General features: G+C 44.2%; 1 protein-coding gene across 2 annotated transcripts in view; it reads left to right on the top strand.

Moving 5' to 3' along the window:
* Nucleotides 1-13: 13 nt before the first annotated feature.
* The window catches only part of rapgef5a (Rap guanine nucleotide exchange factor (GEF) 5a), a 31,751-nt gene continuing 10,570 nt past the window's right edge, over nucleotides 14-21,194 (top strand). The window contains exons 1-12 of one of the 2 annotated variants that reach the window (XM_013135608.4): nucleotides 14-395; nucleotides 4,738-4,788; nucleotides 5,098-5,204; nucleotides 6,426-6,547; nucleotides 6,956-7,118; nucleotides 12,078-12,162; nucleotides 12,244-12,292; nucleotides 12,486-12,562; nucleotides 13,274-13,330; nucleotides 15,499-15,672; nucleotides 18,835-18,980; nucleotides 20,608-20,708. In XM_013135608.4, the coding sequence (XP_012991062.1) occupies nucleotides 240-395; nucleotides 4,738-4,788; nucleotides 5,098-5,204; nucleotides 6,426-6,547; nucleotides 6,956-7,118; nucleotides 12,078-12,162; nucleotides 12,244-12,292; nucleotides 12,486-12,562; nucleotides 13,274-13,330; nucleotides 15,499-15,672; nucleotides 18,835-18,980; nucleotides 20,608-20,708 (1,288 nt within the window). In that variant the 5' untranslated portion in view covers nucleotides 14-239. The remainder of the gene's footprint in view (nucleotides 396-4,737; nucleotides 4,789-5,097; nucleotides 5,205-6,425; nucleotides 6,548-6,955; nucleotides 7,119-12,077; nucleotides 12,163-12,243; nucleotides 12,293-12,485; nucleotides 12,563-13,273; nucleotides 13,331-15,498; nucleotides 15,673-18,834; nucleotides 18,981-20,607; nucleotides 20,709-21,194) is intronic. The other variant, XM_010873332.4, reaches the window with a different exon arrangement.

The raw sequence follows: 21,194 nt of genomic DNA, 5'->3' as shown, positions 1-21,194 counted from the left end.
CCCGCTCAGTGTCTCTGATAATACCAGGGAGGGGGAGGAAGACATTGGGTGGAGCGGCGTCGTGTGCTGCGGAGGATCCTCGGAAGGTTGTTAACGCGCGCTGTTTGTTCCGAACTGATGCAGGTCGGAGTGTGAATGAGAGAAATAGAGAAAGAGAGCCCTAGGCGAATACCGAGAGGAGACGATGAGCCTTAGCTGGTGTGTCCGTGTGTGAGGGGAAGTGTAGGAGAGAGACAGATATGGAGGATTCGGAGCCTGGTGGAGAAGACGGTATGGTCGGCGGTTGGAGGTGGAGTAATCGGAACACCGGAGCAAGAGATCAGGCTCAGCTCAGGCAGAAGATCCGGGATTTACCGGGACTATTGAAACATGGACTGCACCTACGGAAAAAAAGCGTGAGTATCGCTATTCGTTACATTCAGGTACATTTCCTTTCGGTGTAGTGTATGTGTTTTGGTTTATCGTTACCATCGAGTTACTTCCCAGACCCACCCCCACTCTGTTACCTCGTTGTCACGATTCACCTGGTTGTGCTGTTGTTTCAGACGACCTCACTGTAGGAAAGGCAGTAGGTGTGTGTGCGTGCATATGTGTGAATGTGTGTTCAAGCACCAGCCTTTCACTGGTCGTTGTACTGTAACCTACATCTAATATGTGCCAAACTGCAAACAGTACCTACGGTCGTCATTAGGTTATCTCACTAACTGATCAAGCCCCCTACAATTTGGCTTATTCGAATTGATTTTCAAATGTAATCACATTAACATAATGCCAAAAAACAAACTTTAAATTCTGCCTTGGAACCTGACGTGGGTTTATAATATCAGTTTGTGGCTATATAAGCTTGTGACGACCAATACCTACGCACAGTGACTGTAACCAAGGCAACACGCACACACACACACACACACACACGCACACACACACACACACGCACACACACACGCACACACACACACAGCTGTGTCAGTCTCAATGTAGTTAATTTGAATTATTATATTTTCAGTTAATCAGGACTTTTTTTCAGGTAATGTCCTGAAATCCTGAAATATTTTTTGTGGGGGAGACATTTTTATTTTATTTATTTGTATATAAACCATCAATATCTTATCCATGTTGGCATATCCATAACATTTTGGCCTCAACCAGGCATCCTTTAAGACAGTTTTGCAACTTTTATGTTACAGTTTTTACAGAGAAATAATAGGTGAATGCTACCATTATTACCAGACTATCAGAATTTTTTTATATATGTTCTCATTCACTCTTGGGAATTTTTTAAATCAAAATTCTACTTGGTTCAGAGCCAGCAGTCAAACTTCATGTTAACTTTGATTGCTTTGTAGCCTTACATATTCATCATTATAAGGCCAAAAGCCATAAAAACTCTAAACTTCATTATCAATCCTGTTTTTAAATTTAAGTATCAAATATTAGTAATTGGCACAAAACTGAAAGAATTCAGAATTGCCATTCTTCTGCGAAAGTTGAACACTGAGATTAGGATTTCTACCTAACTATTTCATTATTATTACTGTGGTATTGATCATGTATTAAACAGTTTTCTCACCCACCGACTCTCATTATCAAAACAGTTTTCAGAGTGAGAGAGTTATGAAGATACAAAAGAAAATCAAAGGTAAATAATTGAAAGGTATAAGTTATCCAATTTAAAACCTGGTCATAATCACTTGGCATTATAGTAATGAGAATGACATAGGATTGCCTAGTATCAAAACTGTTTTGTATTCCAAAAACCCATCGAAATGTGGCCATTATGTTTATTGCATAATTCTACAATACCAGTCTCATTGTAATCTGATGATATTTGGCAAGTAGGGAGGCTTGGCTAGAAATCAAGGCAAGAGAGGAATGGCTTTATTTGCTTCCATATGCAAAAAGTCATAAACCTGCCTTCAAGAAAATGTGATTTTAAACATAATCCTAACCTGAACCTTACTTTTAACCTTAATATTAACTATATGGCCAATTTTGACTGTGGACTTTGACTCTGTGCCTTTGGATTCTAGTGGAATCTGAAATGGAAAAAATCTGAAATCAAACTATATTTTCTAATGTATTTGCAATATTGTTGTAGAGAAGTCGTGTTGATGCTGCGTTTAGGCGTATAACATTAATATTCTAGAGGAAAACTATTTCTGAGATACATACTGTAAGTATCTTCTCACTCCTTTGCTGCTTGCACTGTGAAGACCATACAATGTATGGGTCTGGTTCCGGTCCTGTGCGCTGGGCTACAAGGCGAAGGTAACCCAATTGAAAGTGGTTTGTGATTTGGCCATTATTTATCTCCATTCAAGTTCTATTCTGAGGCTCTGTGAAATCAGGCAGTTTGGCAGCCGTTTGTTGATGAGATTACCTGTATATCTGAATATGTAAGACTTGGGATATCAAGACATCACTATTGGTAAGGGTGAAAACAGGTACACCAGTCAAAGTGGGTGGTTTCCTGGTGCGAAGCTCCAGATGGGAACATCCTAAGAGTTAGAAGTGAGTCTGTATACCCTGTTTAAAAAAGGTTAACACCCCCTCTTCAAATTGTGTGGCTTAATCTTTGCTGAAACCCAAACTCCAGGTTGTGGCTGGCTTGAAGTTAGTCAAATAAGGATTGTAAAACTATTGTAAAAAAGTGGGACGTTAATGAGATATCCATGGCCACGGTTTTTATGTCATCAGAATTTTAGTTTAATGTAAACTTTAACCAGCCAAACACAGTTATGTTTTATGGACATGCATCAGATTCATACCGAATGTTGTTTTAAATCGAATAACTTTCCTAAAGTGCATTTTTGTGGTGTAATGTGATCAGGCTGTTCCGGAAATATAAGTAATATGAATATTGGTTTGTTATCTGATCATTCTACTTGCTAGTGATTATCCCTGCATGCATAATGGTAAAGAATCGACCAGACAATGACAGAAAAACAACGCACAAGACTGTTTCGGCTTAATGATGTGTGTGTTAGTGTGCTGAGGCGTGAAGGTATGGCAGCTTTGCTAAGACTCATCCAGGGGTAGGGAAGGACACGGATACACACACATCCCACTGTAATGAAGAGCTGTGTCTCCTTCCACGCTGTGAATGCATGGAAAGACAAGAGATTGGGTCTGTCCTGACACGCTCAGGGATGTAATGAATACTTTGGTTCTGTAACGCAGATGAAAGCAGTGACGGTGTTGTCACGCATGTGTTATCATGGAGGTCTGGTCAGACAGCTGCTGAAGGAGGGATGTTTCTGTGCTGTGTCCTGTGCGCTGAAGGGACAATTTAATGCAGGGTGTGTTTATGATTTACACACATTCATGCCCACACTGCTGGGTGGGGGGGGGCCGCTTGACCTCTATGATGAATATTTTTTTTGTGTGTTTTTATTTCCTGTGTTTCTATGTGGTTATCACAGTAAGACGTCAACTGTGAGGCTAATCTACGGCAGGATCGGCGCCCGGCGTCGCCACGCCACACTGCGCCAGTGGCAGCCTGGTTTAATGTGGCAGCCCGGTTTAATGTTGACAGAAATTAGATTTTTTGGGGGGGGATGCTAAATAAACCAGACATTGTTGCGGGAGAAATGGGCTTGACTGGGCTGTCCATCCGACTTACATGAAGCTGACCCAGGAGATACCCGCCCTTCGTATCACACCCAGGCAGCATGGGAGACTGATGTAGGTTGGTGGCCGCAATATCTGTCAGTCTCAGCCAGCTTCATAGGCTAACAGCACATGCCTGCCTAAGACCAAGATAGATGGCACTGATATAACGTTATTTACCTGGGTGGAGCTATTTACACGTACGTACGTGCGTGCGTGCGTGTGTGTATGGCAAGTGTGCAGAGCTACAGCTCTCAGCCATGTTAAGTACTCCAATCTGAGAGTAATCCATTTCTACCAGATAATGACTCTCACTCATGCGCGCACACAAACATACAAACACCCACACAAACATACAAACACCCACGCAAACATACAAACACGCACGCATACACACACATCATTGTCGCTTTGAAGTTGTCACTTAGATAAACGCGTGTGAAGACTCTCTCTCTCTCTCTCTCTCTTTTTTACTCTCTCTCTCTTACTTTTCTCTCCCCCTTTCCTCTCTCTCCCTCTACTTCTTTTCCCTCTCTGCTCCGCTCCTCTCCAATAATTGGGATGAGAACAGAGGGATGAGTAGGGGATCCAAGGTGGCTGTGTTTGGGGAGATCAACGCAGGCTGAGGCTGTAGGGATGAAGGCAGATGGGCTTGTTTTTCTCCTTCTCTTACTGTCTGTGTTCTGTGTCTTTTTTTGTGTGTGCGTGTTGACAGCTTTTCTTGCGGCGTTGTCGGATCGCCTTTGATTGCATCTTTTACTATTTATATTATCCTGAAGCAAAGGCTGCATTTTCGTCTCTGTATGTGAATTCGGCATTGCTTCAGTGAAACACATTCGAAAAGTAGTAGCCTCATAGGCTCTGTGACAGCTCAGCTCGGGTGTGTGTGTGTGTGTGTGTCAGAGAAGCAGGTACCTGTCTGGTTATTAATAAGGTGGGGGTGGAGGACATGTCTGTTGAGTGAGAAACAGAGAAAATCTATAGATCTGTAGATTCCATGTGTGCTGATGTGTTGCATTTTGTGCTTCCTCTTCTATCCTAACCCAAACACTGTCTGGAAGTGTTTGTGTGTGTGTTGTTGTTTAACACTGTATGTTCTAACTGTGTGTTTTGATTTGATCTTGGCAGCAGTCACCTGATACCATCCCTGGACCCAGCACCAGCCCTACGGTTCACAAGGTACACACACTCTCACAGACACGCTCGCGCTCACACACACACACACACATGCTCATACACACACACACTCGCACACAGTCAGACACACATGCCCACATACATGGATAGAGGACGCCATTTGTTTCTCACCAAAAACTAAAGTAGCTGGATGTTACTGTGAAATGCTTCTTAAACATACATCATGCTGAATGCTCTACCTTTTGGTTTCCAGAATTCGGTTTCATTGGTCCTAAAAGAAAACGTATGATGTTTTGGCATTATAAATTGTGTGTGTGTGTGTGTGTGTGTGTGTGTGTATGTGTGTGTCAGTCCTGTTCCCAGAGTTTCCCATGTGCAGGCCGTGCCGTAAGGAATGCTTTCCTGTCTCATGGTCCGTACCCTGCCAAAGACAAGATTCACCTCGCCAGAATCATAAGGTGACCTTGTGTGGCAGTGAGCCGGTATGAGTCAATGGTGTTGTGGTGATAAATGCTGTTGAGTTCTAAATCTGACGATTTCTGTCCTATCGTTGCTGGCAGTTGCAAGTTCTGGGCGTCACCATGGCAACCCTACAGTCAGGTCCTTGAGTTCAGTCCATAGTTACAGGAACCGTACTGAAAATATCTGAGCCAGCACCGTACACACTTATTTACTTCTGAACAGTAACAAATCGGTGCCTGCTGGCTTGTTACCGCTGTGGCACCATTGTCCTATATACTGTAGAATGTCTTTCAGGTTGTATAAACATGTTTGTGTCATGTTTCTGTGGTAAATAAAATGGAACCGACTGTGTAAGGTGCTATGAAGTTGTATCTAAAGTTGCGTAACCATTTAACTATGTTTCTGAATGGCAACGAGAAAAGCGTTGTCCATGGTTACAACCCTCGTTGGGGTTATATCAGTCTGAAGTGGGGATTTTCTGTAGACCCGTGTGTGTTCTTGTGAGCAACCATTTTTACATTGTTCAGTACGATTGCTTATGTCTTGACCTGATGAAACAAACAAGCTACCTATGGGAACAGGCGAGGACACAATTGAGAACCACAGACTGATTTAGCGAGACGTTCTCAATTGACCCCAGTTCACACATGATTCCTATGTAGGACATGGCCTACGGTTTATAATTTGAAATGACATGGCCTAAACTGCTGTGACGCATCACTGAACAAAAAGAGCCATGAGCAAACCACAACTCTATATATAATAATCCCTCCACTAGATGTCAACTATCACTAAAAGAGCCAAAGTCCCTTTTATAAACTGCAAACTACCTGTGAACATTATTGTTGAGAAACCTTTAGCTGGCACTGTGGGGAAACCATAGTTTTGATTCTAGTAATAACTTTTTTTGGTTCCAGGTATAACCTTTTAAGGTTCTAAATGGAACCCGAAAGGGTTCTACCTAAAACCAAAAGGTTCAACCACAAACACAAAAGTTCGCCATGGAATAAAAAGCAAAAGGCCGCCCAGGGGAAACAAAGAACCTTTTATGGAAACGTTTTTTTTAGGGTGTTCTGTTCAGATCGGCATGGTATGTGAGAAGAAGTTGCCATGGTGACACTCAGCATCCAGTAGAGTTAGTAATCCGTTCCTGCTAAAGACTGCCATATGATGACATGTTTGTGTGTGTGTGTGTGTGTGTGCGTGCGCGCGCCCAGGCGAAGCTACGTGGGCGTTGAGCTGGTCCAGTGGTTGTGTGAGCAGTGTGTGTACGTACGCTGTCGGAGCATGGCTGCACGGGTGTGGCAGGTCCTACTGGAGCTGGGCATCCTGCTGTCTGGTGAGTACACACCCACACACAACTCTACCCAACACATGCAAAAACACACACACACAACAACTCTACCCAACACATGCAAACACACACACACACAACAACTCTACCCAACACATGCAAAAACACACACACACAACAACTCTACCCAACACATGCAAAAACACACACACACAACAACTCTACCCAACACATGCAAAAACACACACATACACACACAACAACTTTACCCAACACATGCAAAAACACACACGCGCACGCACAAACACACGAAAACTCCACCCAACGCCCCAAAACACGCACAAACCCAAACATACACATGCAAAAACTCTCACACACACACACACACACACACATATTCCTCTTCCTGGGTTGAGCTACCTCATTGTTTTACCCTGTGTGTGTGTGTTGCAGTGGACCAGCGGGTAGTGTTTGGGGACTCTAACTCTTACTACCAGTTCAGTTTTGAGGAGTGTGAGTCTGCAGCCTGTGAGTTCTGCAGCCTGGAGAAGGAGGCGTGGCCAGAGGCTGTTAGGCTCCTACTACAGCTGGTCCCATACGTCCAGTTCAGAACTGGGTAATTTTCTGTGTGTGTCTGTATATGTGTGTGTTTGTGTGTATGTATGCATCTGTGTGTTTATCTGTGCGTGTCTTATTGTGCAGACCATGAGGGTCATATTAAACTCCGGCAACACTGAGTAACCTTCACGCAGTCATGCACCAACACACACACACACACACCCACACCAGAACACGAGCTGAATCAGTGTTCCAACTCTGGCAAGATTCATCTCTATTCTCTACATACTGGTAATCCTTAGTCAAGCTGTGACACACACTTTGTCCTTATGATACTGGGCCTCTCTCTGCAGCATGCCCCACAACGGGAAGTTCCAGTTCTCAGGTGAAATTGAAAGAGAGACTGTGACACTCCATCTTAACTCCAAATTTACTGTATTAGTTCAGAAGCGCAGAATATAACCTTCATATGTTCCTTTATTCCCCCTCCTCATGACCACCATAAACATAGGACCCCTGTCTCGTAACTCTGGTCTATAGCATTAGCTAGGCAGGACGGCTCAGCTCTGAATGCCAGGCAGACTCGCCTTCCCATTGAACTTGCCATCTTTCTTCTCAACAACATAGAGGTACAATAGACATCGATATTCAGACGGAACAGTTATATTTCTCATGTTTTAGCACACGCTTCGTTATAATTTGAAAGGACTTTTTTCGAAGATAAGTCAGAAAAACACCAGGATCTCCTGTGAAATGTCAGTGGAGCACTGAGCGTACGCAGAACGGAATTTTCGGAACCTTTAACACATCCACGCAGTACATTTTCACCCGCTACCGATAACCTTCAGAACACGGATGCAGGCGAGCTCCTGGCGGGCGCTTCTGGAGGGAGCTGGCTGGCATTCCGAGTGTCACGCAGAGTTCTTGTTACCTCCGGTAGAATTCTGACTCCGCTATGTGGCATTTCGACTGAGCGTGCCACTGAACTCAGTCTGGCCGTCGGAGACGGGGATGGAGGAAGAACAAAAGAGAGAGCGGACAAAGCAAAAGAGTGGGAGACGATGACATTTGAGGGGAGATGGATCACTCCACGAGCGTCCCATCCTCTCCTGGTCTTGTCTGTGTAATAGGGAGAGGGATTGTGATCCAATCTCTGTCTTTCCTGCTACTGCATCCGTCGTGGTTTATCAGATCACATACACACCTGCTCTCGGACAAACACACCCCCTGTCTTTGTCTTCCGCATCCATTGCACTGAAGTCACAGATACAATTCATATGACATGCAAATTAGTCTAGGAAACGTGTGTGTGTGTGTGTGGGAGGGAGGGAGGGAATTCAATTTTTTTTAAATAACAAATTACATCAGAGGCCCTGGGGCACTTTGTTCTGCTGTTACAGAGCTTAGTTTACCCTAAAACACTATGTGGTTTACATACACACACAGCAAGGAAAGTAGATAGAGCTTAGGAAAAGAGAGAAGTGAGTTCTTTTTATTTTCGGAAGACTTAAAGACACGTGTAGGGAGAACCAGCAGCAGAAAGACAGAGATGGTGCCCTTTTCCCGTCTCTAAATAAGACCTCTTTCCAAGTCCCCAGAACATCAGGGTTGGCCAGTAGGGGGAACAGTGAACCATAATTATCATCCAATGGGCTTGCGTTGTTGTGAGACCAGCAGATGGTGGTTGGGCGAGCGATGCAGGCTCTGGGGCTTGTGTGTTCCATCCCAGTTTTTTTTGGCATTCGCCATACTTTCTACCTTCAAGAAAAACTGAACTCAAAGAACAGATTTTTCTGCTTCATAACGGCGTGTGTCTGTCAGTGTCAATATTGACTACAAACTGAAACCTTTCTTTAAATCCCTTGTCTGTAGGTTAGATCACAGTTTACCCTCAGTCCCTGTCTTTTCTTTAAATCCCTTGTCTGTAGGTTAGATCACAGTTTACCCTCAGTCCCTGTCTTTTCTTTAAATCCCTTGTCTGTAGGTTAGATCACAGTTTACCCTCAGTCCCTGTCTTTTCTTTAAATCCCTTGTCTGTAGGTTAGATCACAGTTTACCCTCAGTCCCTGTCTTTTCTTTAAATCCCTTGTCTGTAGGTTAGATCACAGTTTACCCTCAGTCCCTGTCTTTTCTTTAAATCCCTTGTCTGTAGGTTAGATCACAGTTTACCCTCAGTCCCTGTCTTTTCTTTAAATCCCTTGTCTGTAGGTTAGATCACAGTTTACCCTCAGTCCCTGTCTTTTCTTTAAATCCCTTGTCTGTAGGTTAGATCACAGTTTACCCTCAGTTGATTAAAGGAGGTCAAGGTAATTTATTTTAATTGATCCCCAATGTTGTAGACACCACCTCTCCCCAGGTGTCAACATGATTATCTGGAGGCTTCCTTAATACCGGGAGCAATGAAGACTCAGCTTACTAAGTTACTACAGTCCCTTTTTGAAAGTATGTGTTATGGGATTATGACCATGAAATGCTCCCCACATACACACACACAACCCTCAACTGGAAAAATCTAGATCCCCTGCCCACATAAACACACACACACACACACACACAACCCTCAAATGGAAAAATCTAGAACCCCTGCCCACATACACACACACAACCCTCAACTGGAAAAATCCAGCCCCTTACGAATTTATTTGTATATTCTTTAGTAATTTATTAATGCTCAATCCACTGATAGACTCGACCTTGAAGTCCACATTTGGTCATCTGAAATAATTTTGAGGTGCAGGTACTGTACTTGTAAGGTAAGGGAACATGGCAGAACCTTTTTTACATATCATTCATGTTGGAGAATCCTTCTGGTCCGAGGGGGTCTAGGCACTTTTTAGGGTTTTAACTGTATCTCTGATTGCCGTGAGTGTGATACTGAGAAGTCACAATCCTTTCGATTCATGGAGGGGAGAATACAATCCTCCAGAACATTCTCCAGGTTTAGAGGATTCACATCTGCATACGGGGATTTATACAACTGACAGAATCTGCCATATTTCAGCTAAGAGAATGCGATTGTATTTCATTATTTAAGGCAGGTTTTTTCTTTTGATTTCTTTATAGTTGAATGAGCATTTACCCTATCCAGTTAGTGAATTTGTCCTTCCAGTTCTACTAGTTCTGCCCTGTTTTGTTTCTTTTTGAGTGCCTGTAAGGATATGATACAGCCCCTGAAATAAGCCCTAAGGATTTACAGTGAAGACAGGGAGTTCACTTTGTTAGTTTAAAAGAAAACTATAATTCTGACTTATGTTCACAGATCACCATTTCCGTGCAGCACTAAGTATTAAACCTCCATAGCCTCTTCAAAAGCACAATGTCACCCAGTCTCAGTGAGAACAAGAGGCCTGTGATCAGAGGTTTCAGTGTTCTGGTACTTCCTGTTTTTGGTATAACAGAGTAAGTTGGCATCAACCAGGAAGTAGTTCAATCAAGTCTAAACATTGTGAAAAGGAGCGTGAAAGGAATCCACCTAAGAATTTAACATACAATACATTTGTCGTTTTACGTATTCAAGAACTTGCTTGAATTAGAGAAATAGGCAAACCTGATAGAGGATTTATACAATTACTAGACATTACGGTTGCAGAAATCTTTAATTACAAGTCAAATACATTTTGGTTCTGGTTGAAATGGGCTCTATAGATACAGGGTTGTCAGTTGTTGTCACCTGAGATTTTTGCTGTGAAGTTGCTTTAAGGAAATGTATATATGAGTACATTAAATGAGAGAAAAAAAGACATTTTACAATAAATGGAATAGGGGATCCAAAAACACCCTTAATTATTTGTCTGCGGTTTACCTCAATGCCATATACGTTATATACCTTCGTAGGTTTGAAAACTACCAGGAAAAATTTGCACAAGATAAACGTGAAAATGTATCGCGTTGGCAACGCTTATGAGGAGGACTCTAAGTGGTGCCCTCTGACCCTCCGGACATATTGGCCAAACTCTCAAAAGGTATGACTCTGCAGCAGTGGAACAACGTGATGCCACAGGTATCCCGTTCTTTGCGCTAAAGACTTGGAGAGACCAGCACATGGAGACCAACATAGAGAGATCAAAATAGCGATTGCTGCAAAGAAACCAGAAAAGAAACCAGTAGAACAATACCAGTAGTGACCAAGCCGGAGAGACCATTTCAGAGAATAACACAGAGAGACCAGTAAAGAGTAACCAGCAGAGTGACTAATCCAGAGACCAGTAGAGAGACCAGCACAGAGAGATCAAGCATGTACATTACCCCCCCCTTCTTGCCTTCATTGCACATTTTGAATTGATATTTGTACTGTATATGCCTTCATTGTACATCTACACATTCCACTTGTAACATACACTATACACAATACTCGTACATTTCCTGCCCTCTTCTATTTGCACTTCTGGTTAGATGCTACCTGCATTTCATTGTACTGTACACACACAGTTCATTGACAATAAAGTTAAATCTGATCTAAAATAGTGGTCTTCACAATGAAGCCCAAAAAGATATTGACACAGAGAGTAGTATAGCAATAAAAGTAATGACCAACACAGAGGGAGCAGTAGATAGACTAACATGGAGATACCAGTAAAGAGAAACCAACAGAGTGACAATCACAGAGAGACCAGTAAAGGGACCTACACAGAGGGACCAGTAGATCGAGACCATTAGGGAGAACAACAGAGACCAGTAGATTGAGAACAGCAGAGTGACCAGTTGATAGAGACCCACACAGAGAGACCAACATAGAGAGATTGATATAGAGATCGTCACATAGCAACACGTAGAGAGAATGACAAAGATCCCAGTGGAACAATAACTGTAGAGAGATCAACACAGAGTTACCAGTAGAGAAACCAACATAGACCAGTAGAGTGACAAGATGAGGGACCAGTGAAAAGACAACACAGAAACCAATAAACAGATACTAATAAAGGAGAAAAACCAGTAAAGATGGTCATGCAGAGAGACTTAGAGACAGAACATGTGAGAAGAAGACCAACAATTTTGTGTGTGTGTGTGTGTGTTACAGGTCTGAAGAAGACTTGGAGGGGAACAGAGATGTATGTGGGGACAGCTTTCTCCAGATGAAAGCACTAGAAAGACTCACCTCCACGGTATGTGCGTGTGTGTGCGTGCACGTGTGAGCGCATGTTTGCATTTAATGAGCTACCACACTGACTGTCCTCTCCCCTCAGGTGCAGAATGAGTTGGCTGCTGCTCTCGCCAACAAGGCTCGCAAAGCCAGTGAGTTAGCTTAGTGTGTGTGTGTGTGTGTGTGTGTGTGTGTGTGTGTGTGTGCGTGCCAATGTGCATTACTACAATGTGTGCCTCTACAAGATGTCCTGCCACTCCTCTGCAGTTTTGACTTATTAAATAGTAATGCTATTTCATTAACCCCTTACAGGAAACTAACATACTGTGTTGTCAATGGTTACAGTGGCAGAACAGGGTGGTTCTGAGTCAACAGACTCCTCCCCTCGAGACACACCCACACCCAGTGAAGACAACGCCAGGGTAAGTCAGACAGACGGACTGACTGACAGACAGACACACACTGTTCACCCACAAGTGAAGAGGGGATGGTGTTCATCTTTGTACAGAATATACCTTTTACATTGCTTCAATCATACACTCACCTAAAGGATTATTAGGAACACCATACTAATACTGTGTTTGACCCCCTTTTGCCTTCAGAACTGCCTTAATTCTACGTGGCATTGATTCAACAAGGTGCTGAAAGCATTCTTTAGAAATGTTGGCCCATATTGATCGGATAGCATCTTGCAGTTGATGGAGATTTGTGGGATGCACATCCAGGGCACGAAGCTCCCGTTCCACCACATCCCAAAGATGCTCTATTGGGTTGAGATCTGGTGACTGTGGGGGCCATTTCAGTACAGTGAACTCATTGTCATGTTCAAGAAACCAATTTGAAATGATTCGAGCTTTGTGACATGGTGCATTATCCTGCTGGAAGTAGCCATCAGAGGATGGGTACATGGTGGTCATAAAGGGATGGACATGGTCAGAAACAATGCTCAGGTAGGCTGTGGCATTTAAACGATGCCCAATTGGCACTAAGGGGCCTAAAGTGTGCCAAGAAAACATCCCCCACACCATTACACCACCACCACCAGCCTGCACAGTGGTAACAAGGCATGATGGATCCATGTTCTCATTCTGTTTACGCCAATTTCTAACTCTACCATCTGAATGTCTCAACAGAAATCGAGACTCATCAGACCAGGCAACATTGTTCCAGTCTTCAACTGTCCAATTTTGGTGAGCTCGTGCAAATTGTAGCCTCTTTTTCCTATTTGTAGAGGAGATGAGTGGTACCCGGTGGGGTCTTCTGCTGTTGTAGCCCATCCGCCTCAAGGTTGTGCGTGTTGTGGCTTCACAAATGCTTTGCTGCATACCTCGGTTGTTACGAGTGGTTATTTCAGTCAAAGTTGCTCTTATATCAGCTTGAATCAGTCGGCCCATTCTCCTCTGACCTCTAGCATCAACAAGGCATTTTCGCCCACAGGACTGCCGCATACTGGATGTTTTTCCCTTTTCACACCATTCTTTGTAAACCCTAGAAATGGTTGTGCGTGAAAATCCCAGTAACTGAGCAGATTGTGAAATACTCAGACCAGCTCGCCTGGCACCAACAACGATGCCACGCTCAAAATTGCTTAAATCACCTTTCTTTCCCATTCTGACATTCAGTTTGGAGTTCAGGTGATTGCCTTGACCAGGACCACACCCCTAAATGCATTGAAGCAACTGCCATGTGATTGGTTGATTAGATAATTGCATTAATGAGAAATTGAACAGGTGTTCCTAATAATCCTTTAGGTGAGTGTATATTCCCTGTGTGTCTGTGTTTTTCTGTGTCTGTATACTTCAACATATTACTTCAAAATTGCAAATACTATGAGGTTGAAATACAAATTGTCAGATTTTAGGGTCTTAAATATTGAGTGGAAAAGGAATGAGTTATGGACTGTCACTCTCCATACTTATTCTTTGTACGGCTTGGATTGACCGTAGGAATCATAGGCAGACTGGTGAAGTGGACACAGAGGAGAAGGGTGGAGACACTGAGGAGAAGGGTGGAGACGGGTATTGAACCCAGGTCTCCATTGGGGAGCCATATATGGGCATCATGCAGGTGTAAGTGCTGTCAATGCCTAGTATTGATTCTAGGCTTTCCACTTGGAGTCTGTAGTGGCACCTGTTAACCTGAGGTTCAGCGGTCTCATGGACAACCCAGGAAGCCATTATCACGCTGGGAAATGTGAAACCGACAAAAAGCTTCGCTGGGCCGATACTTCCGGAGGACCCTGTGTTGACCTCCCTGCTCTTTATGTCCTGAGGAAGTGGAAGAGGGGACACATAGGACGGAGTTCTGTGTCTGATAGGGTGTGTTGTTATCAGGGTTGTTTTCCTAGTAAACGGTGGTGGGCACCGTGGGATAGTTCCACTCACATGACCCCCCCCCCCAACACACACACACACACACACACACACACACTGTAAACTGCAACATAAATAAACAGTCTCACTGCTACTGATGATACTATCACTCTACCACCAGGACCCCAGGGACCACACCAGCCCCCTCTCACTGTCCCCGCCCCCTCTCACTAACCCGCCCCCTCTCACTGTCCCCTCTCACTGTCCCCTCTCAGTGCCCCCGTTGTTACCCTCTCACTGCCCATGTAACCTCTCACTGCCCCCTCCCATCACCTGGTCTACCACTACTGCAAACATCTGACTCCTCCCCCTCAAGTGCTCGCACATAGATCTTTACATGTGAGGTGTGTTGACCCTTCCAGAAGACTGCTATAACCTGGACCCGCAAAATCACAACACTCTGTAAAAAGACGGAGAATCTGAAAGGAATGAGGAGAATATTGAGAAGAGAATGTCCTCCCCTCGATTGTGCTGTTTAATATCTACTCTCCTACCTTGGCCTTTCACTTCTGTTCCCCCTCTCCTTCTCTCTCAATCTCTCTCTCTCTTTCTCACTCTCACTTTCTCTCTATTGCTTACTTTCAGTTATTATTCCTTTATCGCTCTCGGTCTCTCTCCTTAACACACCCTCTCCCTTCCCCTCTGGCCAATCAAAACACACCGCCAGACCCAGTGTTCCTCTCGGCAGCCCTCCGCTTGGGAAGAGGCTGCATTACTGCCTGAAGAACAGACCGATTAAGTTCAGATAGATTGAGGCTGCCAAGAGAACATGAAAAGAGACTTGGTGAAGTAGTACTTTTCTCTTTGGTTAACAGAAAACAACAGACAGACTGACTGACAGTGAGAGTGGGGTAGATTGAACCCAACAGAGATTTTTATTTTGGGGGGTGTCACTTACCTTTAACCTCTGAACTCAACCTTGTGACCTGGGGATGTCGCTGGGCTGTGGGTTAAGTTACTTGTTCTCGTTGCCGCCCGCTCTGCAGTTGGGGGGGGTGTGTTCGCTCCGCGGCGACGTGGGCAATGTGTGTGTTCGGCCGGACGGTGTGTGCGGACGAGAGGAGCTGACACGACTGGAGCTGGTTCAGAGACTGGCCAAGGACGGCTGCAGACTTCTCCAGAACCAGAACTATCGGGTCCCAGGCCACCGTAACCCCACTGTGAGTAGAGACACACATACCCACACACACACCCACCCACACACACACACTCACACTCACAGACAATCTGACCAACAAGCATTTGTTGCCTCTATTTGGACCCACAATGCAATATTGTGGTGTGATTTGTTATGAGGAATCACAGGTTTTGTGAGGGAGACCGCCCCACATAACATCAGTTGGCCAACTGTTACACGTTTAGTACAAGTCTAAACAGCGTGTGTGTGTGTGTGTGTGTGTGTGTGTGTGTGTGTGTGTGTGTGTGTGTGTGTGTGTGTGTGTGTGTGTGTGTGTGTGTGTGTGTGTGTGTGTGTGTGTGTGTGTGTGTGTGTGTGTGTGTGTGTGCGCGCGCGCGCAACATGCGCACGTAATTTTCTTAATGTTTTCCTCAACCATCATTCAGCCTTCAATCTCCTTTTATATATTGATGCTGCATTGTGATAGGTGTGCCTTGTTCTTGGAAAAGACGTGAAAGCGCACACACACACACACACACAGCTGTTGGTTAAGGAACAGGAAGGGAACAGAGAGTGCTTCCTGTAGCCTTTCCATGAGGCCCTCCTTTCCTTTCAGCTCTAGCTTTGCGTCACTGTTTTACAATGTGTGTATTTGACAGATGGCGTCCTCACCTTTCCTTTTCTCTCGTCTGTGTCCCAGTCCTTTTCCCAGAGCTTTTCTGTTCCAGTACCACCAAATCACTGTCCTAATGTCTTGGGGACCTCCTTTCATGGGCTATGGAATTATAATAAAATATCATGCAGAATCATTTTTCTTAGTGAAAGTAATCAATACAGGCCCATCAGCATTTACCAACAAAGTTGGTACTAACTGTTATTACTAAAAACCATCTAGAAAAAATCTAGACCTGCAGTACTTACACAGTCCACTAGGGGAACACTAGTTGAAGCATATCCCTCAGCTACATAACCTTCAGACCATTTATTTTCTTTTAAGGTCATAAAATCTCTAAACTCTGTTTTCTCTTTCATACTTTCTCAGACTACATGGATGTTGTTGAGTGTTTGTGTGCCGCTGCAGTGATTCCCCTGAGTGTCTGGTTTTGGGAGTGCCTATAAAGGGGTAACATGTTTTCATTTTGGAGAGAATGTGTTTTTTGCAGTAAGATAAACGTTGTTTTATCAGGAACATCACAGAATGTTTCCCAGTATCCTCTAGGGTGCTGTTGTTGAAATGAGGTGTTGTCATAAAGTTATATAACATCACATCTGATCTGGACGTCAACACGCACGCGCGCACACACACACACACACACACACACAGGTCTGGCCCATAAACAGCGGTTCTGGATTGGGTGAAGCTCTATGAACTGTAGAGTTTGTGTAACTAGTCTGATTCCTACTGCGGTCATCTTGCTCGGGAATACCGTCTCGCTATGTCTTTCACATTAATTTGGACTTGATATTAGATGGCATCTCATCCTGAAAGCAGTCTATTGAACAAAGAGCAACTATATACAATGGTTAGTTTTCTTTAAACAGTAATTTCAAAATTCAGCTAACTTTAGCCACTGCTAGCAAAAAATCTAATGAAACTAATGGGATTATATCTTCATGGCCAAATCACCTTGGAATTCACTTTTTCTACCCGAAAGACCCCAGAGCTTACCCGTACATTGATTTTAGAGGTCATAATTTTAGATTCTCCTTTAAAATGCTGTCTTTTCCTATGATATAATATCCACATGATTTTCCACTTGTACGCTGGCTGTTCTGCTGTGTTTAATGTGTATATGCAAGGGCTGAAGGGCTATTATTACCGGAGCATTTATTTTATACTCTATTTCTGTAGTATTTCTGTGCATCTGTGATTAAATATGATGCAGTACAGAGGGCTAGCTAGTTAGCTGCAGTCATAACAGAAACAATTAAGGACAACCTATTTGATAATATATTTTTGCATGTCTAAATAACAAGGACGTCTGGAACTCAACACAGTTTAAATAGAATTTTCAGTCAGACAAATATCAACCCTGAACTACTGAGTCCCCTCTACTATTAAGGATATGTGGGTTGTTGTTGTCATGGACACCAACATGTTCCCACCCATATTTTATGAATATGTATTAGCCACTCGCATCTTTGGAGGTGGAACCTAAACAAGAATTGGGCGAATAGGGGCAGGACAGCCCAAAGGTGGGCTCACTAAATTAACATAATGGCAAATATGTACTGTCATTCAGACTTGACCACCAGTGACAAAAGTTATCTGACGTTTATTATGACTTTTTAAAGAAAACTGGACCGTGAATTAAAGTCTGTCTGGCCTCATAGACAGTTTTCAGGGTGAGGAACCACCTAACTTAATGTTGAACTTTTTTTAAGAGCGGATGTGGGAATGACACCTGGTGAGAGGATCAGATATCATCAGCCGAGCACCTGGTCAGGTAGCCATTAACACATGAGTCATCAGACAGATCGCACAGCCTGGGTGTATTGTATAGTTTTGGCCATACAGGGACAGATGCTAACTGTGCGCGTGTGTGTGCATGTGTGTGTGTTTGTTGTGCGCTTTCCACTTGAATAGGAAGGGGTAGCCCTGTATCAAATATCAAAGAGTTGTTTTCATCTGCAGCTCACAGAAACTTGATTGAAGGGGAGTGTGTGCGTGTGAACGTGCGCACGTGTGTTTTGATTTAACAGATAAAACTAAGAACAGAATTCCTAACAAGGATGGTAAAACGTGCACTTATTAGGACCTTTTGCTGATCCCCAGGAGGACCAAGTCAATTTCCGGCATAGCGTTTAGGGTTGGGCTGATGGCCCAGTCAAGTTTAGATATAAATGTAAGGTTATTGAGGTTATGGTTAGGGAACCTAGAGTTTTCGGTTGTTGTGGTCCCCACAAGGATAGAAGTACACGTTTGTGGGTGGGTGTGTCTATGTGCCTGCCCCAGGCGCTACAGTAGTAGTAGATGTATTATCTGATCAACTTATTGTACAACACACATTGTCCTCTTGTTTAATGAGTCTATACCAACAGCACATTTGACATGTAGAAGACATGCCGTTCAATGGAATCCAACCCACAACCATGGTTTTGTGAGCACAATGCTGGAGCAACTGAGCTCAAAGACCTGATACCAATATACTGTTATTATCTCTCTCTCCATTCCCTCCTGTCTCTTTCTCTCTATATTCCTCAGGGAGAGGCACTAGGGAGGGTGTGTCTTAAGGAAAGAGGGCGGGATGTCCTTGTGTTACAGAGGGTGCCATCATCAGTGACATCTTCACCAAACCCTGCCACCTCACCACCTGGGGACGGAGCCAGAGAAGAGGATGGAGAGAAGAGGTCAGTATCCTGCTTCTCTCTTTTTCTGTCTTTCTCCATCTCAGGCTTTGTATGTAACTATAAAAAGAGTGTTTTTGAAATGATTGCGTTCTTTGTAACATTTGCTTTTGACCCAGCCCCCTTTAAGTTGTATGCATGGGGAGCAATTTGGGTTAACTGTCTCGCTCAAGGGCAGAACAAGAGACTTTCAACTTTGCTCTAACAGCGCGGAGGTTACTTGTCAGATCTTGTAAGGCCATGCCTCCAAATGTCGTCATGTGTATGACCTGGTCTAAGAGACTACTGGTCCGATGGTCTTAACCCAATGGTCTAACCCTAACCCCGATGGTCTAACCCTAACCCCGATGGTCTAACCCTAACCCCGATGGTCTAACCCTAACCCCGATGGTCTAACCCTAACCCCGATGGTCTAACCCTAACCCCCGATGGTCTAACCCTAACCCCGATGGTCTAATCCTAACCCCCGATGGTCTAATCCTAACCCCGATGGTCTAACCCTAACCCCTGATGGTCTAACCCCTGATGGTCTAACCCCTGATGGTCTAACCCTGATGGTCTAACCCTGATGGTCTAACCCTGATGGTCTAACCCCCATGGTCTAACCCTAACCCTGATGGTCTAACCCTAACCCCGTGGTCTAACCCTGTTAGGTATGTCCCGGTCATCTCCCACGCCCACTGCCTCAGGTCAAACCTTCCACACTCCAGCTGCTGGCTTACCAAGACATACTGTGTGTGTGTCCTAGTGTAGGTTTGTGTGTGTGCACTATCTTTTAATAAGTGTTTAAGCGACAGGCAGAGACAAAGACTGAGATAGGGAGAGAGAGAGGAAGAGAGAACAAGGGAGAGAGAATGGTTTTCTTGTCTTGAAGCAAAAGAAAGCAAGACTGTTTGCTGCCTATAGTGTGTATTTGCGCTTTCTAAAGAGTGTGTGTGTGTGTGTGTGTGCGCATTGGGTTGTGATTGTGGGAGTGTCTCTGGTGTTAGGCAGGGAGAAGGGAGGCCTTTTGGGGTTGCGCTACTGTAGAGACTATCTGTGGAGCTACAGGGGTAGCAAGCTGACTCATCAGCCCAGGGCAGGGCACCCTGGATGGGCACGTTGCACTGTGGAGAGTGGATCCTCTGGAGAAATTGGAATGGACCAGAGAGCTGCCACACTAGTAGATGCTGAGAAAGATGAAGAGGGTGGAGATGATGAGGAAGAGGATGGTATTAGTAGTCACAGTAGTTGTAGTAGCAGTTCTGTCCTGACCTTCGATGTACCCTACCTGCGTTACATTGATGATGATGATGAGGAGGAGGACTGGAGTAGTCTACCTTATATTGATGAGGATGAGGAAGGAGACGAGAGTGAACAAGAAAAGAGGAGAGATAGCAGCTCTGAAGAATACTACTCCTGCTCCTCCTCCTGTGCTTCAGGGAGGTGTGCAGGAGTTCATGTTTTTTTGTGTGTTTGTTTGTATAGGTATGTTTAACATGCATGTCTGTTTGTCTGCCTGTGTTGGCATGTGTAACCTGTCTGTCTACCTGTCTGCCTGTGTAGGTATGCATAACCTGTCTGTCTGTGTAGGTATGCATAACCTGTCTGTCTGTGTAGGTATGCATAACCTGTCTGTCTGTCTGTGTAGGTATGTGGTGGTGTCTGGCACGCCACTGAAGATTCTTGAACATCTGCTGAGTGACCTACGACTGGACGATCAGAGAGAAGCACCGGAGAGCAGAGAGTCTGGTGAGTACTACACACACACACACACACGCACACTTTCCCAGAGTCTGATGAATACACACACACACACACACCCACACACCAGAGTCTGATGACTACACACACACCCACACACCCACACACCAGAGTCTGTTGACTAAACACCTTCACAGAAGAGAATCCTGGTTATTGTAGGATCCACCAACGATCTACATTTGCTTCATTAAACTGTTTTAAATCTCCACTGAAGAAGCTAATGAGTGTGTTTGTGTGCACCACTCCCTCTCCCCCATCTCTAGGAATGCAACAACATGTCACAGCACATCTACTCATTTTACTTTCAGACTTTCTTCTTTGCTTTTCTTCCATTTCTCTCTCAGTCATTATCTCTGGGGATGAGTGTTGTTTTTGATCATGTTGACGTCTGTGTAGTGGGAACACGGAATGGTTCGGTGCCGAGTACACCCTCCACGTCTGGGCATGTGTTGTAGACTGAGGGCCGAGTTATGT

Source organism: Esox lucius, chromosome 10, assembly GCF_011004845.1.
Source record: "Esox lucius isolate fEsoLuc1 chromosome 10, fEsoLuc1.pri, whole genome shotgun sequence".
Classification (NCBI taxonomy): Eukaryota; Metazoa; Chordata; class Actinopteri; order Esociformes; family Esocidae; genus Esox; species Esox lucius.
Note: the sequence above shows the minus strand (reverse complement) of the source record. Positions and strands in the feature narration are given on the sequence as shown.